The sequence below is a fragment of the Schistocerca serialis genome, chromosome 5 (assembly GCF_023864345.2).
Source record: "Schistocerca serialis cubense isolate TAMUIC-IGC-003099 chromosome 5, iqSchSeri2.2, whole genome shotgun sequence".
Taxonomy (NCBI): Eukaryota; Metazoa; Arthropoda; class Insecta; order Orthoptera; family Acrididae; genus Schistocerca; species Schistocerca serialis.
Genome location: NC_064642.1, coordinates 590,368,954 through 590,390,384, shown reverse-complemented (window position 1 = coordinate 590,390,384; position 21,431 = coordinate 590,368,954). Strand labels below are relative to the sequence as shown.

The 21,431-nt window shown below is 41.8% G+C and overlaps 1 protein-coding gene across 1 annotated transcript in view; it reads right to left on the bottom strand.

Moving 5' to 3' along the window:
- Positions 1-21,431, bottom strand: part of LOC126481386 (uncharacterized protein C6orf132 homolog) — a 305,702-nt gene that overhangs the window by 61,360 nt on the left and 222,911 nt on the right. The window contains exon 3 of the mRNA XM_050105108.1: positions 14,823-14,996. Coding sequence (XP_049961065.1) covers positions 14,823-14,978 — 156 coding nt within the window. The 5' untranslated portion in view covers positions 14,979-14,996. The remainder of the gene's footprint in view (positions 1-14,822; positions 14,997-21,431) is intronic.

Below are 21,431 nucleotides of genomic sequence, written 5' to 3'. Positions count from 1 at the left end.
TATCCTAATTACAATTTTTTGTGCAGCTAACACGTTACGAGATAATTGCAATTTAAGGAGGGAATCTCTTCACTTACTGTGAAGCTGGAATCCTTTTCTTCAGAAAGATATATTTTTTCAGAGTTCTTGATAGAAATGTCATAGTTCTAGAGTTATTTGTACAAAATTGGAATAGTCCTGCAGAATTTAGCGAGAAAAGCAACAATACTCGAAACATTTTTCTTATCGAATACATTCTTTGTCAATTTTCGCAAAAAGTAAATTCGTACAACAGTTCTGAACAGAACACCTAGAGCTCTATCCAAAATCCTAATAATATCTTTTTGTTGCGATGGTACTTTATACGGTAACTGCTTTGATGTTAGACCCACTTTCTCCACAGAAAAAAGTAAATTCGTTCTACAGTTTTGATGAACAGTTCTGGTTAACACCTCAAGACTTCTATCGATAATCATAATAACATATTTTGTGGTTGTAATAATTTGTATGGTAATTGATTAATTGTGGGGCACTCTTACTAAAAAAAAATTATGTCTGTTCGTATGCTCTGATGCCAGCTCTGGATAGCATTGTAAGAGTTCTATCTAAAATACTAGTAACATATTCTGTGCAGGTAATTGTTTAAGTAGTAACTGCCTTTATTAAGGAATGCTTATGAGCATTTCCCGTGAAGTTTGAACTCCTTTTACGATAAATATAAATTTTTTTCACAGTTCTTGATTTATATGCAATAGTTCTAGATTTCCCTGCTCAAAACACGAATAGTTCTACAGAATTTCGGGAAGAGAATATTAACTCGGCAAAATTTTGGTATGGTAAAAAATTATTTGTCAGTTTGGAAAAAATAAATTTGTATAACAGTTCTGTTGGCAGTTCTGGATAGCACCGGAAGAGTTGCATTGAAAATGATAAGAACATTTTTGTGGCGATAATAGTTTATACAATAATTGTTTTAATCTGATACTCACTTTATCTAATATAGCAAAATTCGTAGAATAGTTCTGATGACAGTTCTGAATATCACCCACAGAGTTCTACCAAAAACTATAATAACATTATTTGTGACGATGACATTATGTGAGATAATTACTGTGGGACTCACTTTTGTCATGTAAAAGTAGTAAATTCGTACAAAAGATCTGATGGCATTTCTTAATTCGACCCTAAGAGTTCTACCGACAACTGTAATAATACACTCCTGGAAATTGAAATAAGAACACCGTGAATTCATTGTCCCAGGAAGGGGAAACTTTATTGACACATTCCTGGGGTCACATACATCACATGATCACAGTGACAGAACCACAGGCACATAGACACAGGCAACAGAGCATGCACAATGTCGGCACTAGTACAGTGTATATCCACCTTTCGCAGCAATGCAGGCTGCTATTCTCCCATGGAGACGATCGTAGAGATGCTGGATGTAGTCCTGTGGAACAGCTTGCCATGCCATTTCCACCTGGCGCCTCAGTTGGACCAGCGTTCGTGCTGGACGTGCAGACCGCGTGAGACGACGCTTCATCCAGTCCCAAACATGCTCAATGGGGGACAGATCCGGAGATCTTGCTGGCCAGGGTAGTTGACTTACACCTTCTAGAGCACGTTGGGTGGCACGGGATACATGCGGACGTGCATTGTCCTGTTGGAACAGCAAGTTCCCTTGCCGGTCTAGGAATGGTAGAACGATGGGTTCGATGACGGTTTGGATGTAACGTGCACTATTCAGTGTCGCCTCGACGATCACCAGTGGTGTACGGCCAGTGTAGGAGATCGCTCCCCACACCATGATGCCGGGTGTTGGCCCTGTGTGCCTCGGTCGTATGCAGTCCTGATTGTGGCGCTCACCTGCACGGCGCCAAACACGCATACGACCATCATTGGCACCAAGGCAGAAGCGACTCTCATCGCTGAAGACGACACGTCTCCATTCGTCCCTCCATTCACGCCTGTCGCGACACCACTGGAGGCGGGCTGCACGATGTTGGGGCGTGAGCGGAAGACGGCCTAACGGTGTGCGGGACCGTAGCCCAGCTTCATGGAGACGGTTGCGAATGGTCCTCGCCGATACCCCAGTGTCCCTAATTTGCTGGGAAGTGGCGGTGCGGTCCCCTACGGCACTGCGTAGGATCCTACGGTCTTGGCGTGCATCCGTGCGTCGCTGCGGTCCGGTCCCTGGTCGACGGGCACGTGCACCTTCCGCCGACCACTGGCGACAACATCGATGTACTGTGGAGACCTCACGCCCCACGTGTTGAGCAATTCGGCGGTACGTCCACCCGGCCTCCCGCATGCCCACTATACGCCCTCGCTCAAAGTCCGTCAACTGCACATACGGTTCACGTCCACGCTGTCGCGGCATGCTACCAGTGTTAAAGACTGCGATGGAGCTCCGTATGCCACGGCAAACTGGCTGACACTGACGGCGGCGGCGCACAAATGCTGCGCAGCTAGCGCCATTCGACGGCCAACACCGCGGTTCCTGGTGTGTCCGCTGTGCCGTGCGTGTGATCATTGCTTGTACAGCCCTCTCGCAGTGTCCGGAGCAAGTATGGTGGGTCTGACACACCGGTGTCAATGTGTTCTTTTTTCCATTTCCAGGAGTGTATTTTTTGTGGGGATAACAGTTAATGAGATAATAGCATTTTCTAGAGACCCACTTGGTCTACATTATAATAAATTGGCACAACCCTTTTGCTGACAGTCCTGGATAGCACCGAAAGAGTTCTTTTAAAAACCCTCATAACATTTTTATGGTGCCAGTAGATTATGAAATAGATTGTGTGTTCACTCTGCAGTGGGTGTGCGCCGATGTGAAACTTACTGGCAGATAAAAACTGTGTGCCGGACCGGGTCTCTAACCCCAGGCTGTGACGAAAGAATATCGTCACAATATCCTTTCGTCCAGGAGTGCTTCTTCTGCAATTTTCGTAGGACAACTTCTACGAAATTGGGAACGCAGGAGTTACAGTACTGCTGGAAGTACAGCTATGAGTACGATTGTAAATTCTCACTTTTATTTTGGAAAACCGAAAATCGAAAACCCGGATGTATATTCTACTAAATACATGAAGTCTAAATGTTCAGCACTATACAAATGCCAGTACACCTTCTTAAGACTGACTGTAGGTGGAAGCGTGGGATGTGCACGCTTAGATGACTCAAGGAGAGAAGGCTCGTCAGTGCAAAACAAGCAGATGGCTGAGAGAGCAGATACATTCACACGCGCCACGAACCAGATGGAGTCACACCTGTCGAGAATCGCATCAGAGGTACAATGAGCTGTGGTGGAGTGCTGTTGGCGTGGTTACTATGCAACTTACTTGATGGGCATCAATACACCGTTATATTAATGTACAATACTTGAGAAACAATGTCATTCACACACTCCGAGTTCCTTATCACTCAGTACTAGACTAAATTACCAGCCTAGTGATAAGCAGCCTATGTACCTCACAGACTACACATCTTCGTGTTATAAGAAAAAAAGAGAAAAATACCAAGGGACAGAAAATATGAATCCGGATAAACCGGAAATCCGGATTACTGAGGACCAAATAAACGAGGTTCTTATTTACAAATTTCGAACTTCTTATTAACTTTAATACTGTATCCCCTCAACATTATAACACCTCTATCAGTCATGTATTGAATTAGGATTTAAACATACTACTTAGTTCGTTTGTACGATATATTCAGTAAATATGCTTACATTTCTATACATTGTAAAGACTTTTAACTCTCGCTGTAGTGTAACTAATCAAACTTCCACACTTCCTTTCTAACTAGAACAAATGTTTGCAACAATATTAACGACAGCAATTTCAAATTTATTCGTTACACACAGCACATGTTTTTATGTATCCTAGCGGCTGGTGATGTTGCCACATAACTTTCATCCATGAGGGTCCTGGGCATATTTTTAGCTGTTAGTGGGTCCTGGATGTCATGAGAGCCCAAAACAATTACTGTTTTACGTAATAAAATTCATCTGGTTCTTCCTGATTCTAAAAGTATACACTTCATGTGTGCCTTTCGTTGTTGTATGATTCAGTATCGACGCTAATGCTCTCTTGATGAGATATGAGCCGATTGCTCGTTTTTATCCATTGTGCCCTTTCATATTTCATTTCAGCGATTAATTTATTTGTTTATCACCGTAGTAAGTAGTACAAAGCTAATCCAGAATGTAAACTGCACTTAAATTCTGTTTGAACTGTTTAATAGTCAGTGTCCGCTGTCTGAACGTCAAATTTCAGATCAATACACTGCGCGTGGTTGCGTTATTTTATAAAAATTTTATTATTGTAAGTGGGAAGTACTAGATAGTGTTGAAGAAATCCAAAGCATATTGTTCGAAGAGCATAATATTATTCGAAATTTGCCTGTACCAATAGGTGCAGCCAAAGCGGCATTTGTGATGCTGTAATTACCTCATTGATAACGATATTTGTCTATTGTAGTTTTGTATTCCAATCAGAATTTTGAGAGCATCAAAGCCTCATTTCAACGTGAGAGAGGGGTAAAATCAATAGATGATATTGAATTGAAAGCCTTCATGAGTCTCTTGTTTTTAACTGTTGTTAACAAAAGTAACAGATAAAGCCTGGAAGATCTGTGTGGAACTGATGGTGATGGCATTGAAAAATTTCACCTCGCAAATGAACATAAAACGTTTCAAATTTATTCTGAAGAGCCTTAGATTTTACAGTCGCGCTATTCGTGATGAAAGGAGACAATTAGACAAGCTAACAGCTATTCGGGAAATATTTACTGTGTTTGTACGCAACTACCACAAATCTTACACCCTTGGAGAAAATGTTACAGTAGACAAGAAGCTGGAAGGATTCTGTGGAAGGTACAGTTTTCGCCAATATGTATCAATCAAAACAAACGAGTATGTATTCTTAAGTGTGGATTCTTAAGTATTTTACCTGTACAATTTGGAAATATACGCTGTGTTGCAACCACAAGGATTTACCAACTGAGCAATAAACATTTTGATGATGTTCTATGACTGTGTAAACCTATATATCAATCAGGTCGAAATGTGAAAGCGGACAACTGGTTTACTAGTACTGGAATGATAATAGAGCTATGAAGGGAGAATTTTTCTTTTGTTGGCATGATGAAGAAAAACAAGCGTGGAGATTTCTCTAGAGTTTGCTATCAGTAAAAGAAGGGATGCCCACATTTCCTTTTTTGGCTTCCACAAGACTGAACTCTTGTTTCCTCCGTACCTAAAAAGGGGACGTGTGTGATCCAGGCATCACGTTTGCATGAAGATAATTCGATAGATGCTGACATTGTAGATAAACGGGAGCCATCCTCCGTAAATTTTAAAATAGCGTTAAGCGTGGTATTTTCAAAGCGGATAAGCCGAATGCTTTGTACAACGCTGCAAGAAATGTGCGCCGCTGGTCAGTGGTTGTATTTTTGTAATGATCAGTACCGTTGGAATCTATGCACAAGTGATTTATTGTGGCAAGAGTAAGAATTGTATCAGAAGGAAAGGGTTCCTGAATCAGCTATGTTATACAATGTTGTTTTCTCCGCTAAATTCTGCATAACTACTGAAATTTTGTACAGAGAACTCTATAACTACGACTTATCTATCAAGAACTATGAAAAAATATATATTTCTGAAAAAAAGGGTGCCAGCTTCACAGTAGGAGCTCTTATGGGGTTCTTAATTAAGTTGTAATTACCTCTTAAACTATTACCTGCACTAAAAAATTCTACTAGGAATTTCGATAGAACTCTTCACGTGGTGTCCAGAACTGTCATCAGAACTGTTGTACGAATATATTTATATTTTCTGTAGAGAACGTGTGTCCCACATTAAATCAATTTATCACAAACTATTATCGCCATAGAAAAATGTTATTAGGATTTTCGATAGAGCTCTTGGGGTTCTGTTCAGAACTGTCCTCAGAACTGTTGTACAAGTTTAATTTTTGCGAAAATTGACAAAAAATGTTTTCGATAGAAACATTTTTTCGAGTATTGTTGTTTTCTTCGCTAAATTCTGCAGAACTATTGAAATTTTGTACAAAGAACTCTAGAACTATGGCATATCTATCAAGAAATCTGAAAATAGTATACATTTGTGAAAAAAAGGGTGCCAACTTCACAGTAAGTGAAAAGACTTTCTCTTTAAATTGCAATTATCTCGTAAGCTATTAGCTGCACAAAAAAATGTTACTTGGGTTTTCGATAGAACTCTTGGAGTTCTGTTCAGAACTGTGCTCAGAACTGTTGTACTTACTTACAATTTGCGAAAATTGACGAAGAATGTTTTCGATATGAAAATTTTTTCGAATATTGTTTTCGTCGCTAAATTCTGCAGAACTATTGAAATTTTGTACAAAGAACTCTAGAACTATGGCATATCTATCAAGAAATCTGAAAATAGTATACATTTCTGAAAAAACGGGTGCCAACTTCACAGTAAGTGAAAAGATTTTCTCTTAAATTGCAATTATCTCGTAAAGTATTAGCTGCGCAAAAAAATGTTACTTGGATTTTCGAAAGAACTCTTGGAGCTCTGTTCAGAACTGTGCTCAGAACTCTTGTACTTATTTACATTTTGCGGAAATTGTCAGAGAATATTTTCGATACGAAAATTTTTTCGAGTATTGTTGTTTTCTTCGTTACATTTTGCAGAACTATTGAAATTTTGTGGAAAGAACTCTAGAACTATGGCACATCTAACAAGAACTGTGAAAAAAATGTATATTTCTCGAAAAAGGGGTGCTAACTTCACACGACTAAGATATCTCCTCGCGGTGCAGTCGCTGCGTCCGCTGGCGGTCCCTGCGCAGTGTCGGAGCGTGTGTGGAGCTCTCCGATCGCTACGAGCTTCGCGGTTCGCCTACCCAGGACGTCAAAGTTGAGTGTGGTTTGAAGCACCCAAGCCTCGTCCATTCACGTTGTGGTTCGTTTCGGTCGTTCGCTGTTATGGAGGTTTTCTTGTGACCAACACCGAGTGTTTGTACATAACTGATTGTGGATAATTACGTTCGTAACATTTTCTGTTTGAGTTATCATGTACTGATTGATGGGAAGCAAGTCGTCGTGTCGGTCGGTCCGTGGCTATACCCTGGTTGGGTTCCGATGGATCAAGTATAGTTGGGTTCTACACCTTTCTCGCCTAAGTGAAAGAGTACAGACCGACCTCCCTGGCGGCTTCTGAGTGTTTTAGTTGCTTAAAATTTAAGGCTTATGGTTTTTTTCTTAAAAATTTTGCAAAATTAGTTCTTAAATTTATCTTTCAGCTTGAACATTGCGGCCTTCTACCTTTAAAAGATTATAGTAATATTTTTTTAACTTTTGGAACTTAACTGTGGCTTTCAGCCATTGGTATTGCACCTTTCATATGTTTGTTCTATCTGCTTAGCCTTAAGGCTTTCCACCTAGCCGTGATACTTTTTTTTTTTTAATTTTTGATTTGCCTCTTTAATTGCATTTTAATCTTGTCGATTTTTTAAAAGATTTCTTGTTATTAAGTATTCTGGCATTTAAAAGTCTGTGGTAATATATTCTAAAATTTTGATATTTAATTATGGCCCTCCGCCATTTGTATTGCACCTTGCATATGTTTGTTCTATCTACTTTGCTGTGATTTTCTTAAAAATTATTTTATTGTTATCTTAATTGGATTTTATCTTGTTGATTTGTTAAGATTTCTTGTTTGGAGGCCTTCAGCAGTGAAAGAGTTGCATTCGGTAAAGGTCCAGTTATGTGACGCTTTGGTTGTGAAGGTTATTAAATTACAATTACTGACAATTAGAAGGAGAAACTGACCTAAAAAAAAAAAAAAAAAAAAAAAAAGGTTCAAATGGCTCTGAGCACTATGGGACTTAACTGCTGTGGTCATCAGTCCCCTAGAACTTAGAACTACTTAAACCTAACTAACATAAGGACATCACACACATCCTTGCCCGAGGCAGGATTCGAACCTGCGACCGCAGCTGTCGCGCAGTTCCAGACTATCGCCTAGAACCGCTCGGCCACTCCGGCCGGCAAACTGACCTCAACCTTTGGACCTTTCCACAATCCTATTAGCCATTCTGCCCAGCAGGTTTAGAGGGCATTTCACTGGCATTTCAGATAGTTCTTTCAATTTCTATTACAAATTTCTTGCGATATGCCTCACGAGTTACACATTTTCAGGATACTCACTTTGTCGTGAACACTATTGCATTCGGGAACTGCTCTCTGTCGCCAAGTGTAAAAAACTTGTAACTGCTTCAACATTTGTCAATAACTCTCTTTCAACAACGATGTTTCCGCATCAGTTCTTCTTCTTATCCGGTGCGATAGCGAAGCCACAAAAAGTAAGAGCAGTCTCAACGTCATATCGAATTCGGTTAGAAGTGTCCTGGCATTTGGTTCCTCTTACTTGGGCAGACCAGTATACCAAGAGCGCCTCATTTTATGCGACAGCCAAACTATGGTTTCACGAACAGCTCTTGGTTCCAAAAGAAGCAATGGTAACACATGAGGCCATTCGCAATCACGTTGGACAAAGCCTCGTTTCGAAAAGGAAACTTTTTCAGGTAAAGATTCGAGTTGAAGAAATTACTCACCCATCTCTCTGTTTCGCCTTTAATTTTTCCATTTTATTTTTAATAATACAAGCTATCAGCTTTAAATAGCTTTTGGAACTTATTTGATACAAATAGATACTACAAAATACATTTTATACAATCCTTTATATAGAACAGCCCTGCCTTGAGATGATTCTTAAGATTTTCCGACTTCCTCCCATTAGGCGTCATTTCGATATTTTCAAATTGGAACACAGAAAGGCGCTTCCTTGATCGATCCAGTATCCATTCGCCTGGCTGGATGTCTCATTCTTTATTAGCGTTTCGCTCTTCCTAATGTTTACGTGTCTCAACAATCTTCCTATCTACTGCCAATTCTAGTGTCAGTTTAACAGTTTCTGCATCCCATAGCTTATGTACCCTTGTGCAGGTAAACGTTTCTCATATTTCTCCCTCTCCTATCAATTACAGCAACTCTTCATTGTGTAATGTCCCTGCACGCGTTAATGACTTCCGTTCTGTCGCCGTTTTCATGTAAACTCAGTAACCAATGACCGTGAAAGAGAAGCAAAATTATACATCATTGTGTCATCACTTCGTAGATGATCGCGTTGCAGCCACGGTTGCTGACAGATTATTATGTAGTGCGTTTCTGTACAAGTAAGACATTTAGAAAACTGACGGGAAGCGATTTTCCATTCTAAGCTTATGTCTGGTAAAGGGAGGGTAAGGGCTGATGAACAGTGACTGATTGTGTGCATCAGGAATAGAACTTTTTCGCCGTGTGAACAAGTGACCATTCTTCGATGTTCATCTCGGTCCTGTACTAAATGAGTAAGCTACGTTTCATCGAAAGATTGCATGTTCTGTCTCTCTCTCTCTCTTTCTCTCTCTCTCTCTATATCATTTCGAAAGTCATTAATTACAATTCTATAGACGCTAACAGGACACACTGCACAATCACTCACCACAGTCGTCCATACAACAGCCACCAACCTGATATAGTGCACTGGGCAGAGTGTTCCTTAATGCTTGTTACTATTTACGAACTCGAAATAGTGTCTAACCAATTACGATATTTAGTAAGTGGATGGAAACCACTTGCATTCTTTATGGATTGCCGTATTTTTCGTATAAATGTAGTCGAAAAAAACATAAATTTACGATTCAGTAAACCAGGGAACACCTGAAATTGCACGAGCTCCTGCGATGGTCATACCGCTGACACGCGCCACAGATTTACGGACCTATTTCCCATCATCCTCCCTGCTTTATTTCCAGCCAGCGCTGGGCAGTGTTTGTTACCACCAGTCCGTTCTGCCTACATTCCACCGACAAATTGGAAGAATGCTAGACTGCTTACATTTGTCTTTCTTCCACTGTAGACGTAACAGGATAATAGAACTGCGGCATAGAGAACTACTGAAGCAAAATCATGCACTTACGAGGCTTGGAACTTTAAAAATAAAAAAGATACGTGTTTCAAAGTTTTAATGACCTTCAAAGTAGTCACTGACATTGTGTATAACCCGCTGCCAGCGATGTGGAAATCGTAGGACACTCTTAGCAGTGTCAGTTGTGTTGAGAGTTCGAGCGGCACAGTGTACTGCCCGAAGAATTTTTAGCACTTCTGAAGCGAATGCCGTGAAGTGTTTCCTTCAATTTAGAAATCGAGTTGAACTCACGAGTGCTTACTTCAGGGGAGTGCAGTAGGTGGTATAGCACTTAGCATCAGTCAAACAAATCAGTAACAGCTAGCACTGTACGTGCTTGAGCATTGTCCTGCAAAATGATGGTCAGGTCCTGCACAAAAGTCATCACTTATGTCTCTAAAGGTCGTAGGCTGTGTTCCATAAACGAGCAGCACAGACACTTTCTGCAGGACTTGACCATCGTTTTGCAGGACAATGCTGAAGCACGCACAGTCAAGCTGTTACCGATTTGTTTGACTGATGGGGCTGCTAAGTCCTACACCACGTACTGCACTCCCTTACTTAAGCCTTCCTAGTTCAATGCGATTTCTAAACTGAAGAACACATCACGACATTCGCTTCAGAGCTGCTACAGATTCTTCGGCAACAGACCGCGCCATTCGTACAGTCAACGCAACTGGCACTGGTAAAAGTATCCTACGATTCCCACATCGCTGGCAACGGGTTATACACAATGCCGGTGACTACTTTGAGGGTCAGTAAAACTTTGAAACACGTATCTATTTTGTACGAGCTGGAAATAAATAGTAGCCACTATTAAAGTTCCAACCCTCGTATATACCAAGGCTGGCTTTCGCAGTAACACCCGCTAAAGTAAAAACGCCTTAGGTCCGGAAAAAGAAGTATAGAGTATATCACGAGAAATCCGCTGCAACTGAATCGGAATGATTCATTCGAGACTTTTAATTCGGGCATACAATACCGAAAAAAAAAAGCAACAGACTCAAAGGCGGGGCCATTTTATTGAAAAGTGGTCATTACTGAGGCACACGTGGGAGGGGGGCTAAGATGTTGTCCGACTTTTCTCGGAAAGTGTTGTCTTTAAATTTCAATAGTAAATCTCTTTCTTATACACAATGCATCTCTCATAACGTCTGCCAACAGAGTTTGTTGAGCATCTCCGCAGCGATCCCGTAACGAAATGCTCCGCTCATCGTTGGATCTTTTCTATTTCTTCTCTCAGTCGTACCTGACGGGGACCTCACTTAGATGAACAATACTCAAGAATCGGTTGAACAAGCGCCTTACAAGTTCTCCTCCTTCGTGGATGAGCTTTATTTCCTTAAGATTCTTCCTATGAATCTGGGAGTGGCATCTGTTTTTCCCACTATTGGTTTTATGTGATCATTCCACTCAAAATGCCTCTGGATAGTTACTTACATTTACTTACGTTCATGGTCCACTGCCAGAGCCTGTACCATTCATCAATTCTCTTGAGGTCATTCTGCAAATCGTTACTAACTTCTGAAATTGCTACTTTGTTATACACAACCGTATCATCTGCGAACAATCTTAAAGAACATCCGACGCTTTCTACTAGATCATTTACATGTGTTGTAAACAGTAACGGTCCATCACACTTCCTTGGGGTACTCCAGAAAATACCTTTTATCTGTCGATTGTGTTCTGGTAAGAGCGACGTGTTGAGTTCTACCTGCAAGGAAGTCTTGAATCTAGCGGGAAATCTGCTCCTATTCTCAGTAAGCTCGTTTCTTTTCACTAAAGAGCAGTGCGGGACGGTGTCAGATGCCTTCCTAAAATCAAGGAACAAGGCGTCAACCCGAGCGCCGTTGTCTACGGCGTTGTGGATCTCATGGAGGAACAGAGGGAGCTGAGGTTCGCACCCCTCCCCCCCCCCCCCCCCCCCCCAAGCACTAACACAGACCATGAAGCCTGCAGTAGGACCTCACCAGGTCTACGCCGTGCACGTGTACAGCCATGGCTCGCTTACAGACAGGACCTAATAACATCATTCAACTCTCCAGTTGACTCTTTCACGACGCCAGAGTAACTGCGCTTGGCTTGGCGGTGTAGTGGTGTCAGTGGTAGCCTGGCCGGAACACACTTCATCTTAATCCTGCTGCAAGCAGGCGGTCCCGAATGATCCCTGCTGACAGAGCAGGTGCAACACGTGCCCTGATTTCTTATCCGTATGATGTTCGGTTGGCTACCGCTGCTTGCACAGTCTGTCGATCCTGATGTGCGTCTGAAGTAAGCGGACGCACAGAAGGTGGTCTACAGGTATGAGGGAATGTTTGACAGACCACTGTTGAACGCAGCAACACACCGCAGATAAATTGTAACCAATATGTGCAACAATTTGTTGATATCTGTATCCAGATTCCCGCCGGCTTGCAATTCGATCCCATTAAAATACCCAAGTCATTCAACAGGAGTACGTTCTCGACGGTGGGGAAAGTTTGTACTACAGAATGAATGTTTCAAACGCTGTTCAGTGCTAAACTCAGCGCCGCTACTGCCTGCAGAGTGAAAACGGAGGGTGCATAGACAGACCTGCTGAGCACCGACTGATCATAGATGACCGTGACAAATAAATCACTAACATTGCAGTCCTTCCTTATGCACACAATGCCACTGGAAACAGTCCTTGAGGATGACGCACTTTTTTCCCGGTAGTGTATATTCGTAAGTTGAAAAACCTTCGAGATTTAGAGAGATCTTGATGTTACAAATGTTTGTAATGGAGAATACTCGAACTTGGTTTCTGTATTGATTGCAAAAGAGCGCTGGCAGATTCTACTTGTCCTGAAACAACTTTGAAGGTCTGCAATTGTTCACTGGCAATATCTGTTCCTCCTGCTGAATAGCAAACAACTCCCACTGCTGTCGGAATTGACATAGCAGATAACGGAAGTTACGAAGTGCACTCGACAGTAAGTGAATAGGACGTAATTCAGTTTTAAATGTTGACACAGATACTTATTGTTATTAGGCACCGAGTTTTTCAGTTTAATCGAGATGAGAACTATTGAATTCTTCGAAATAAAAATTATGCCTTTGCACATGTTTCGTCTCTGGTGTCTGGATTCAGTCTGCAGGATTTCTATTTGGGTTGGTGACTGCGTTATGCTGTAATACGGGCCCCATTCTAATATCCGCTCCATGTGACCGAAGCGATGATTCTTATGATGCAACAACACTGGAAAAAATTATACTTACACTAATGTACCCGTTTAGTTTTTAAGATTTCACATGTTCTAAGCGTATTTTGTGTTCTTTTCTTCAGTTCCTTTAGTTTACAAGTTTCTCACTGTAAGTTCCATATATCCGACTTTTTCCCGTCCAATTGTACTCTCAGTTCAAGTAGCTACAAGAGTTTGATAGATTAATCAGCATTTCAGTATCGATCGAGTGCCTTTTCCTCGGGAAGCAGTGTTGGTTTCAATGCGTCACAGTATTTCTAGACGTCTTATCTGTTGCCTTGTTTCGATCTTAGAACCAGCTCATCGATGAAATTTCACTGTAGGGCTACTTACTTTTGTCACGCGCACTGAGCATCACCATAGGTGAAAGTCACATTGTAAAATTACGAAATGGGCCTTGACATCTTACCTACCATTGTGCAAGTGTTTTAAGGGGGACAACAACCTCTTTTCTTCTATGGGTGAGAGGCGAAATTTCATCAGAGTTCTGGCTGGGTTGAAGTCCGTCATGATTTCGTCTCCTGTAAAAATTTCATCCTAGAGTAGTCCTCAAACCAATGGGGGTGAAGATGTATTTGTGCACTGGAGCGTCTGCTGCTACAGTACTGGATACTGGTCCCGCATAGTATCTTATGCTGTTATCCCAAACAACCGAGTCGGTGATTAAAAGTCTCGCTTGATCAGTACGCCACCCTAGTCAAACTTTGTTCTAACTTCTTCAGTCCCGAGCTATTATGTGCGGCACCTCCAAATTTTCTTCTGTTCTTTATTTATTCTAGGGGCTCGCACGCAACTGAACCTTTCCTGGCCTGTGGTATCACTTACAACACACATCGCCCTTGCCACAGCTCACTTGTTCGTCCTAGCACCGTGTACCACTGTCTGCATAGCATGTCTCGACGAAATAAAGCTAAAGACTTATCTTTCCCCAATTACAAGTGTTTTACATGCTTTTATAGCTTACTGAAGCTGCACAGTCATTCCTCAGTTAACAGCTAACAATAAATTAATATTACAACTGACTCAAGGCCGACTTTGTTTTAATTCTGAAGCATGACTGCTACGTTCAGAAGAACAATTCAAACCGCCGGGCACAAGGTCTGACCTTTGCGTGGTGTGAACGGTGTCAAGTGTTCCTTTGCTTCGCTACTGACAGGAATGTTTTAACGCAGACCACAACATAATAAAATGAAATTAGGAAAAGTGATATTAACTTAATACTGTACCTAGTGATAAAAATGCTTCAAAAAATTTTTCTGTATTAATTTTGTTTAAATATATTGACTTGTTTAATTGATACTAACACGTAAGTGTGTATTTCGACCTATTTTGAAATCTACAACAAATACGAAGAATATGTGTAATCATACACGACAGTTTTCTTTAATAAAGCAACATGAAACTGCGAAGCTGTGTGTACAATGGTGATGAAGCGTCGTATATGATTACATCTAAAAAAGTTCACTATGGTTTCAAAAAAATTTTGAGGATCATTCATTATTAACTAGCATTAACGCAAAGCAGTTAACACAACAGTGGCTCACTTGCACTTTTAATTAATGCTCGGGAATGAAAATGCTAGTTGGCGAGTAGCGTGCAGATGGTGTACTCACAGGTAGGGCATCACAGACGTCGGAGGGCAGTTGGTCCTCCTGGAGGCAGTGCTCGTCGTCCGGCAGGAAGGGCGGCCGCGGCGGTGGCGGCACCAGGAACTGCGGGGGCGGAGGGCCGGGACCCGCCCCCGCGCACACCTCGCACTCATCTCCCATGCCGCGCTGCGGCGACACCTGCAAGCAGGCAGACTGCGCTCAGCGCCGTGCTCACTCACTGTGACGCAGGCTGGTCAAGTTTGTTTACATAACGAGCTCACAGTTGCACCTGTACTTCTGTCACAGCCTTTTACGTGATAGAGGCTGAAGTGATTAGATTCCGAGATCTGGAAACAAGTCCGCGCAGAATACGTATGTACTGAACTTCCTGGTAGATTAAAACTGTGTGCCGGACAGGAAGAAAAATCTGGAACGTTTGACTATCGCAGGCAATACTCTTGTGTACTGAGCTATCCATGAATTATTCTCTAGTTCCCTTAGCAACTTAACCTCCGCGAGTACAATTCATCCACAACAGAAGAACACACTTTATTAAGAGGATGAAGAGAGAGACTGCATTCCTCAATATTCCTCCACATTTATGAAAGTCTTGGAGTCTCACGTGGATCCGAGCTCTCAAAATACGTACCCTCAGTCCTGCCAAACACAACCTTCCATGCACTACACCCTTCTTCCTGGAATTCTTCGTCGCATCATCAAACTCCTAATTCCTTTTGATTCTAACAAAAATGTCTCCGTGAAGTATGAAATTTGTACGAGGGCGTGCTGCAAAGTATGCATCCGAGTTTTTATGTTCAAACTCTTAACACTTTTTAAATAAAACAAACTTTGTTAACATTCTGCGTTTTTATTCTTCATGTCTACATATCTCAACTTAGTAACCAGGGCGGCTAATACACTTTTCTCAACGGGTGGCCAATTTGTTGATACCATCATTCTGGAATGCTTGACTTTCTTGATGGAGCCACAACCTCACCTCTGCTTGCACTGCACTATTAAAGTGAAGTCCTTTAAAGCATTCTTTAAGTTTTGGAATCAGATGAAAATCACATAGTGCCAAGTCGGGACTGTATGGAGAATGATCGATGACTGTGAAATAAAGGTGCCGGATAGTTGCAGATGTCGCAGAGCTCCTGTGTGATCTCACATTGTTATGCTCGCGGAGAGGGAGCGCCACGTATGGAAGAACTCGTTGAATTCGTGCCTTTAGTTTTCTGACGGTCTCGCATCACCTTGCAGAGTTTATAGTGGTACCTTTAGGTTCAAAAATGGTTCAAATGGCTCTGAGCACTATGGGACTTGACATTTGTGGTCATCAGTCCCCTAGAACTTAGAACTACTTAAACCTAACTAACCTAAGGACATCACACACATCCATGCCCAAGGCAGGATTCGAACCTGCGACCGTAGCGGTCACGCGGTTCCAGACTAAAGCACCTAGAACCGTACGGCCACATCGGCCAGCTACCTTTAGGCCTGAATGCCAAATCCACAACTGTCTGAACATCCCAGAACACTGTAAGCATAACTTTGCCTGCTGATTGCGTGGCCTCGAACGTTTTTGGGATCTGTGATCCTTTGGGGCAGAACCACTTTGGTGCACTCTGATTGCTGGTTCTCCACCGCACAACATCCCAAATGACCTCATGTCAGACTACATTCTAAAGTTCTGCTTTTCGCAAGTAGTAGTCTACACTAGGAATTCATTAATGCAAAAAAAGAAAAAAAGGAGGGAGAGGGAGAGAGGTTTGTTGCTAATGGACTGATGGGGGAATTTATTCTGCAACAGTAATGCAAAGCAAATTCTGTTTGGGTTGACCTTTTCAAAATGTCCTTTTCCAGAATGGAACTGTGATCGAAATAAAGAATATGATTGACAAGTGACTGTCTGAATAAAAGGAGAAGAGCGGTACATGTGAAACAAAATGTTGCAGGTAACACCTATAAGTCTGTGAGAGAAGCACAGAAGCATTCTGTGATAAAGTTATCAAAGTTGTATGGAACTGGCTGAGGTTGGAGACTGTACTATCTGTCATACCTGTATGTACACTAACCCTAGTAATACCAATGCATTTTCCACAACTTGCAACGTCAAGGCGCGGCGTGGGGGGGGGGGGGGGAGCGGGGGGAGGGCGGTAGTGCTTCGTGCTTCGTGTCCACCACAAAAAAAATCTACACAAAAAGAACAAATATCGTTAAATGTGTTTAACTTTTATTAATAACATACTTTTCAAATAGGTATAGGGACACAGTGCTAAATAGGGATAGCAGTTCGTGAAAAACTTTAATTTGTCGCTAACTAAATGTGAAATTATGCGACTGTAGTGACATCTGGTGTCCGAAACACCTTATGAATGTTTTTCTGGAATACTTGGTTACTGTCACCTTTAAGTCATTTCAGAAGTTAGCAGACATGTTCAAACTCATCAATCGTTTTCATTGTATTGGTTTTGGCGGTAAAAGTTTTGCTGTACTATATGACATAGTTTTGTGGAATCAATTCAATAGCTTCTAAGTAAATATTATTACTACTTGAAATACACATCCTCAGAGGTTTATGCTGCAAATATTTTTTTTATAGAAACTATCAAACATTTTGTACGCTGTAATTTTGTTTCACTTTGAGGGGCCATTGGGAACGGCATAGTTAGGAAGTATCAGTCTGATCCTAGAAGTCGTCCGCACAAACATGCATCACAAGAGGATATGGAAAAACAAGCCATCATAAAATGAATGTCGCGCCGAAGTGTTTTAATCAAATTGAAAATTTCTAAATCTCCATTGCAAAAGTACAGCAAAATGTCTAATGACGAAACTGAAAACAGGAAAAAGAAATGGAGGCCAAACAGAACTTTGCGTACCTGCTTAATAGAAGATTGTGAAAAGTGTTGTTGCTTGTGCTATATGAGCATTTCTACTAGTAATCTTTGACTTTTTTTAAATACTATTTGGACAGAGAAGGAGGAATAATGAAACAAATTTTAAAACAATAATCCAGGTCCTGACTACACACAATATTTCATCAACATGCATAAAGATATTCCTCCACGAAAATGTGGGCTAAATTTAACTCACAGGATATTGTTTGTATTTTGAAGAACTGAAAATAGCTGTCGATGGTGTTCCCCCAGGGCAAATATTAAATTACGATGAGGCGAACCTCGCGAATGATCCAGGAAGTAGCAAAATTCTGTACAAAAGAGGCTGCAAATACCCTGACAGGGTTATGAATCAAACAAAATCCAGTGTAAGTGTGATGTTTGCTGCTACTGGCGATGGCTCATTATTGTCACCTTACTTAATATACAGATCTGAACACCTATACGATCTATGGAGTGAAGGTAGTCCTGATGGGAAAAGGTTTAACAGACGTAATCAATAAGGTTCGGTTGATGGCAGCTGTTTCGTAGTTGGTCTAAGTTTATAGCGGTACTTCATTTTCGTTGCCTTGAGGGAAGAAAAGTCAATATTCGCTACATCTGTCTAGAGCTGCCTCTGATCTGCGTGAAAAAAAAAAAAAAAAAAAAAAAAAAAAAAGACACTGAGTTAGTTTTCATACCAGCGAACTCAACACTTGTTACACGATCTCTTTATGTCGCAATGTTTCGGCCACTGAAACAGGTTTGGCGAAAGGTTCTGGAGAACTGGAAGAGCAGAACTAACAACAAATGATCAGGAATCGGAAAGAAATACTTTCCTCGGCTTCTGAAAGCCCTTTACAGTCTATTGATAGGGCGTTACACGTTGGGTAATGGGTGAAAGTGATATTTGAGAGCGTTAAGGGATATATGAAATATTTTATTGGTAGAATTACCGAAGTTGTGGAAGAAGAAAAAACATACGTGGCATCGTTTATGAGACAAATTTCCACAGATGAAAGTGCAAATGAAAAAAAAAAAATCTGAATTTCATTTCGTTCTGGTAATTCAAGTGATGAAAGAACTGTTAGTAAGACGAGGCAGACATACGTTTAAATGACGTTTTTATTTCCTAAGAGTAATTCGTATTTTAAAAAAAAAGCATTGTTGTGTCTCTATTCACCCAATGCCCGTTGAAAAAGGGTTCTCCGTTTATATTTTTAACTGGTCCTTTTTAATTGAAAATTAGTACAACGTATGGTAAGAAATACCAAATATACTTGGTTTCAAGGATGAGTAGTAATACCATCTTCCACCTGAATTGTTGAAAAATCTGTAGCAGTCTGTATTTCTGGATTTGTCATTTAACACCTTAAAATCTGTCCCCACTGACCTCTTTTTGCAGAACTGATGTATAAGTAGGGTACAGAACCTCAAAATATCCTTTAGCCCAATCTTAGCAACACCAACGCATTTTCAGTAACGTTTAAATGGATTGGAAGTGTGCTTTATTACCACCATAAAAAATTTAACAAGTGGAAATTTCGTTAATTGTCGTTGATTTTCATTCATAACACACTTTTTAAATTTATATCAATATGCAAGGAGGGCTCTGAACCTTAAATATGATTGAGAAATTTTTTGCAAAAAGTCTCATTCACTAGTAACAAATAAGACAAATTTTTGGGTTAAGTTTTACTGAAAAAATTAAAACAATTACAGAATCTGCTGTAAGAAATCATTAAAAACAGTAAATACTTTTTTCAAATTTTAAAATAGATGTACCAGACTAAATTACGAAACTTTTAAAAGGTGAGCACAAAGTACCCGCGAACCCTCCTCGGTACTGAGACGGTTAATATGAAGTGTAATGAGGGTTATTTGGCACGCCCAACAACAACTGTCACCATTGTATTGTATTGTATTGTATTGTGTTGTATGTTAACCGGGAACCTAGAAACGACGGAGAGGCTCCGTCCCCGACGCAGCCGCCGTAATCCATAACCCCATGACGACTATCGTAGACCACCTCACCCCTCCGCCGCGCCGGCCGGTGTGACCGAGCGGTTCTAGGTGCTTCAGTCTGGAACCGCGGGACCGCTACGGTCGCGGCGGGTTCGAATCCTGCCTCGGTCATGGATATGTGTGGCGTCCTTGGGTTGGTTAGGTTTAAGTAATTCTAAGTCTAGGGGACTGATGACCTCAGATGTTAAGTCCCATAGTGCTCAGAGCCATTTGAACCATTTTTGAACCCCTCCGCCGCCCCACACCGAACCGAGGGTTATTGTGCGGTTCGGCCCCCGGTAGCCGCCCCCTCCCCCCCCCCCCCCCCGCCCCCAGGGAACGTCTGACACCAGACAAATGTAACCCCTATGTTTGCGTGGTAGAGTATTGGTGATGTACGCGTACGTGGTGAACTTGTTTGCGCAGCAATTCCCGGCATGGTGTAGCTGAGGCGGAATAAATGGAACCAGCCCACATTCACCGAGGCAGATGGAAAACCGCCTAAAAACCATCCACAGACTAGTGGGCTCACCGGACCTCGACACATGTCCGCCGGGCGGATTCGTGCCGGGGACCACGCGCTCCTTTCCACTCCGGAAAGCCTTGCGTTAGACCGCTCACCATACTTGAAATTAAGGTACATGTAACTATAACGCACTTGATGAAGCCAGCATGCAGCCGAAACGCGTCATGCTAATAAATAAGCGTTTTGTAGACTATTGCCTACGATGCTGATCATGAAATATTATTCACTTGGAATAATCGTAGGTAGTGAAGGCAGGCATCGCCTGTTGGGGACACAGTGATCGTTTTCCATCATCAACGACACGAGTAAAAGTCATTAATTTTGTGCACATATCCCTGTTAAAAAGCGCGTATGTCGCACTCCTTTTACAAAAATGAGTCCCATTATATATGTCGTATTTCAAGGGATTTGTCGTCAGATTAGTTTGAATGCCAACCAAAGAGTGTAATAATAGTGTAATTTCCATTTATTAGCACTCATTATGCAGTTTCTTCGCGAGTGTTACGAATGACAAAACTATGTCAGTGCCTACCAAGCTAAGCAGTAAAGTAGCAGCCACCGCTTTATGCCACAGGAAGTCGAAACAAAATATGTTCCTCCACTCATGAATATTAAGCAACATGAACCTCAGAGAGTGAGAAATGACAGTAACGAGAGGTGGTAAAAACGTAAGGTTTTTGGGGTGAACCAAATCTTCTAAATTGCGGTCAGCTCACGGCTTAGAAGTGTTGCTTTTCACCCTCGCCACTTTTTTTCTCTTTTTTTTCCACGTTCTCCTGCCTCCAAATTCTCTGCAAAACCATTGCGAAAATCCGCCGTTCGTGTGCATCCCTGTTCCTAAGCGGACCAGTTTTCGGCGGGAGGACATGAATTTTCATGTCTGCCAATGCGCGGTCCATGCTTATTTGCGTGTGATGAATGAAAGCTTTTACCGACATGAATAAAACATTTTAGCGCACATCCGAAGAAGAATAAACAGCGCTGGCGGCACGGCGCGATGTTCTGGCGGGGTGCCCGGCGCGCGGCGGCAAAGCCTCTCGCTACGCCAGCCGCTAGAGCGCCCGCTGCCCGCCGCAAAGCCTCTTCGCGCATTACGAACGGCACCGCAGCGGACCAAGGAGAGGCGTGTGTGCGGTGGCCAACACTGCGGGCACGCAGTCTCGTTCCACACGTCACAGCTTTTATGCTGGTCTTTATCTCTTTCAGAAATTAAAAAAGGTATAT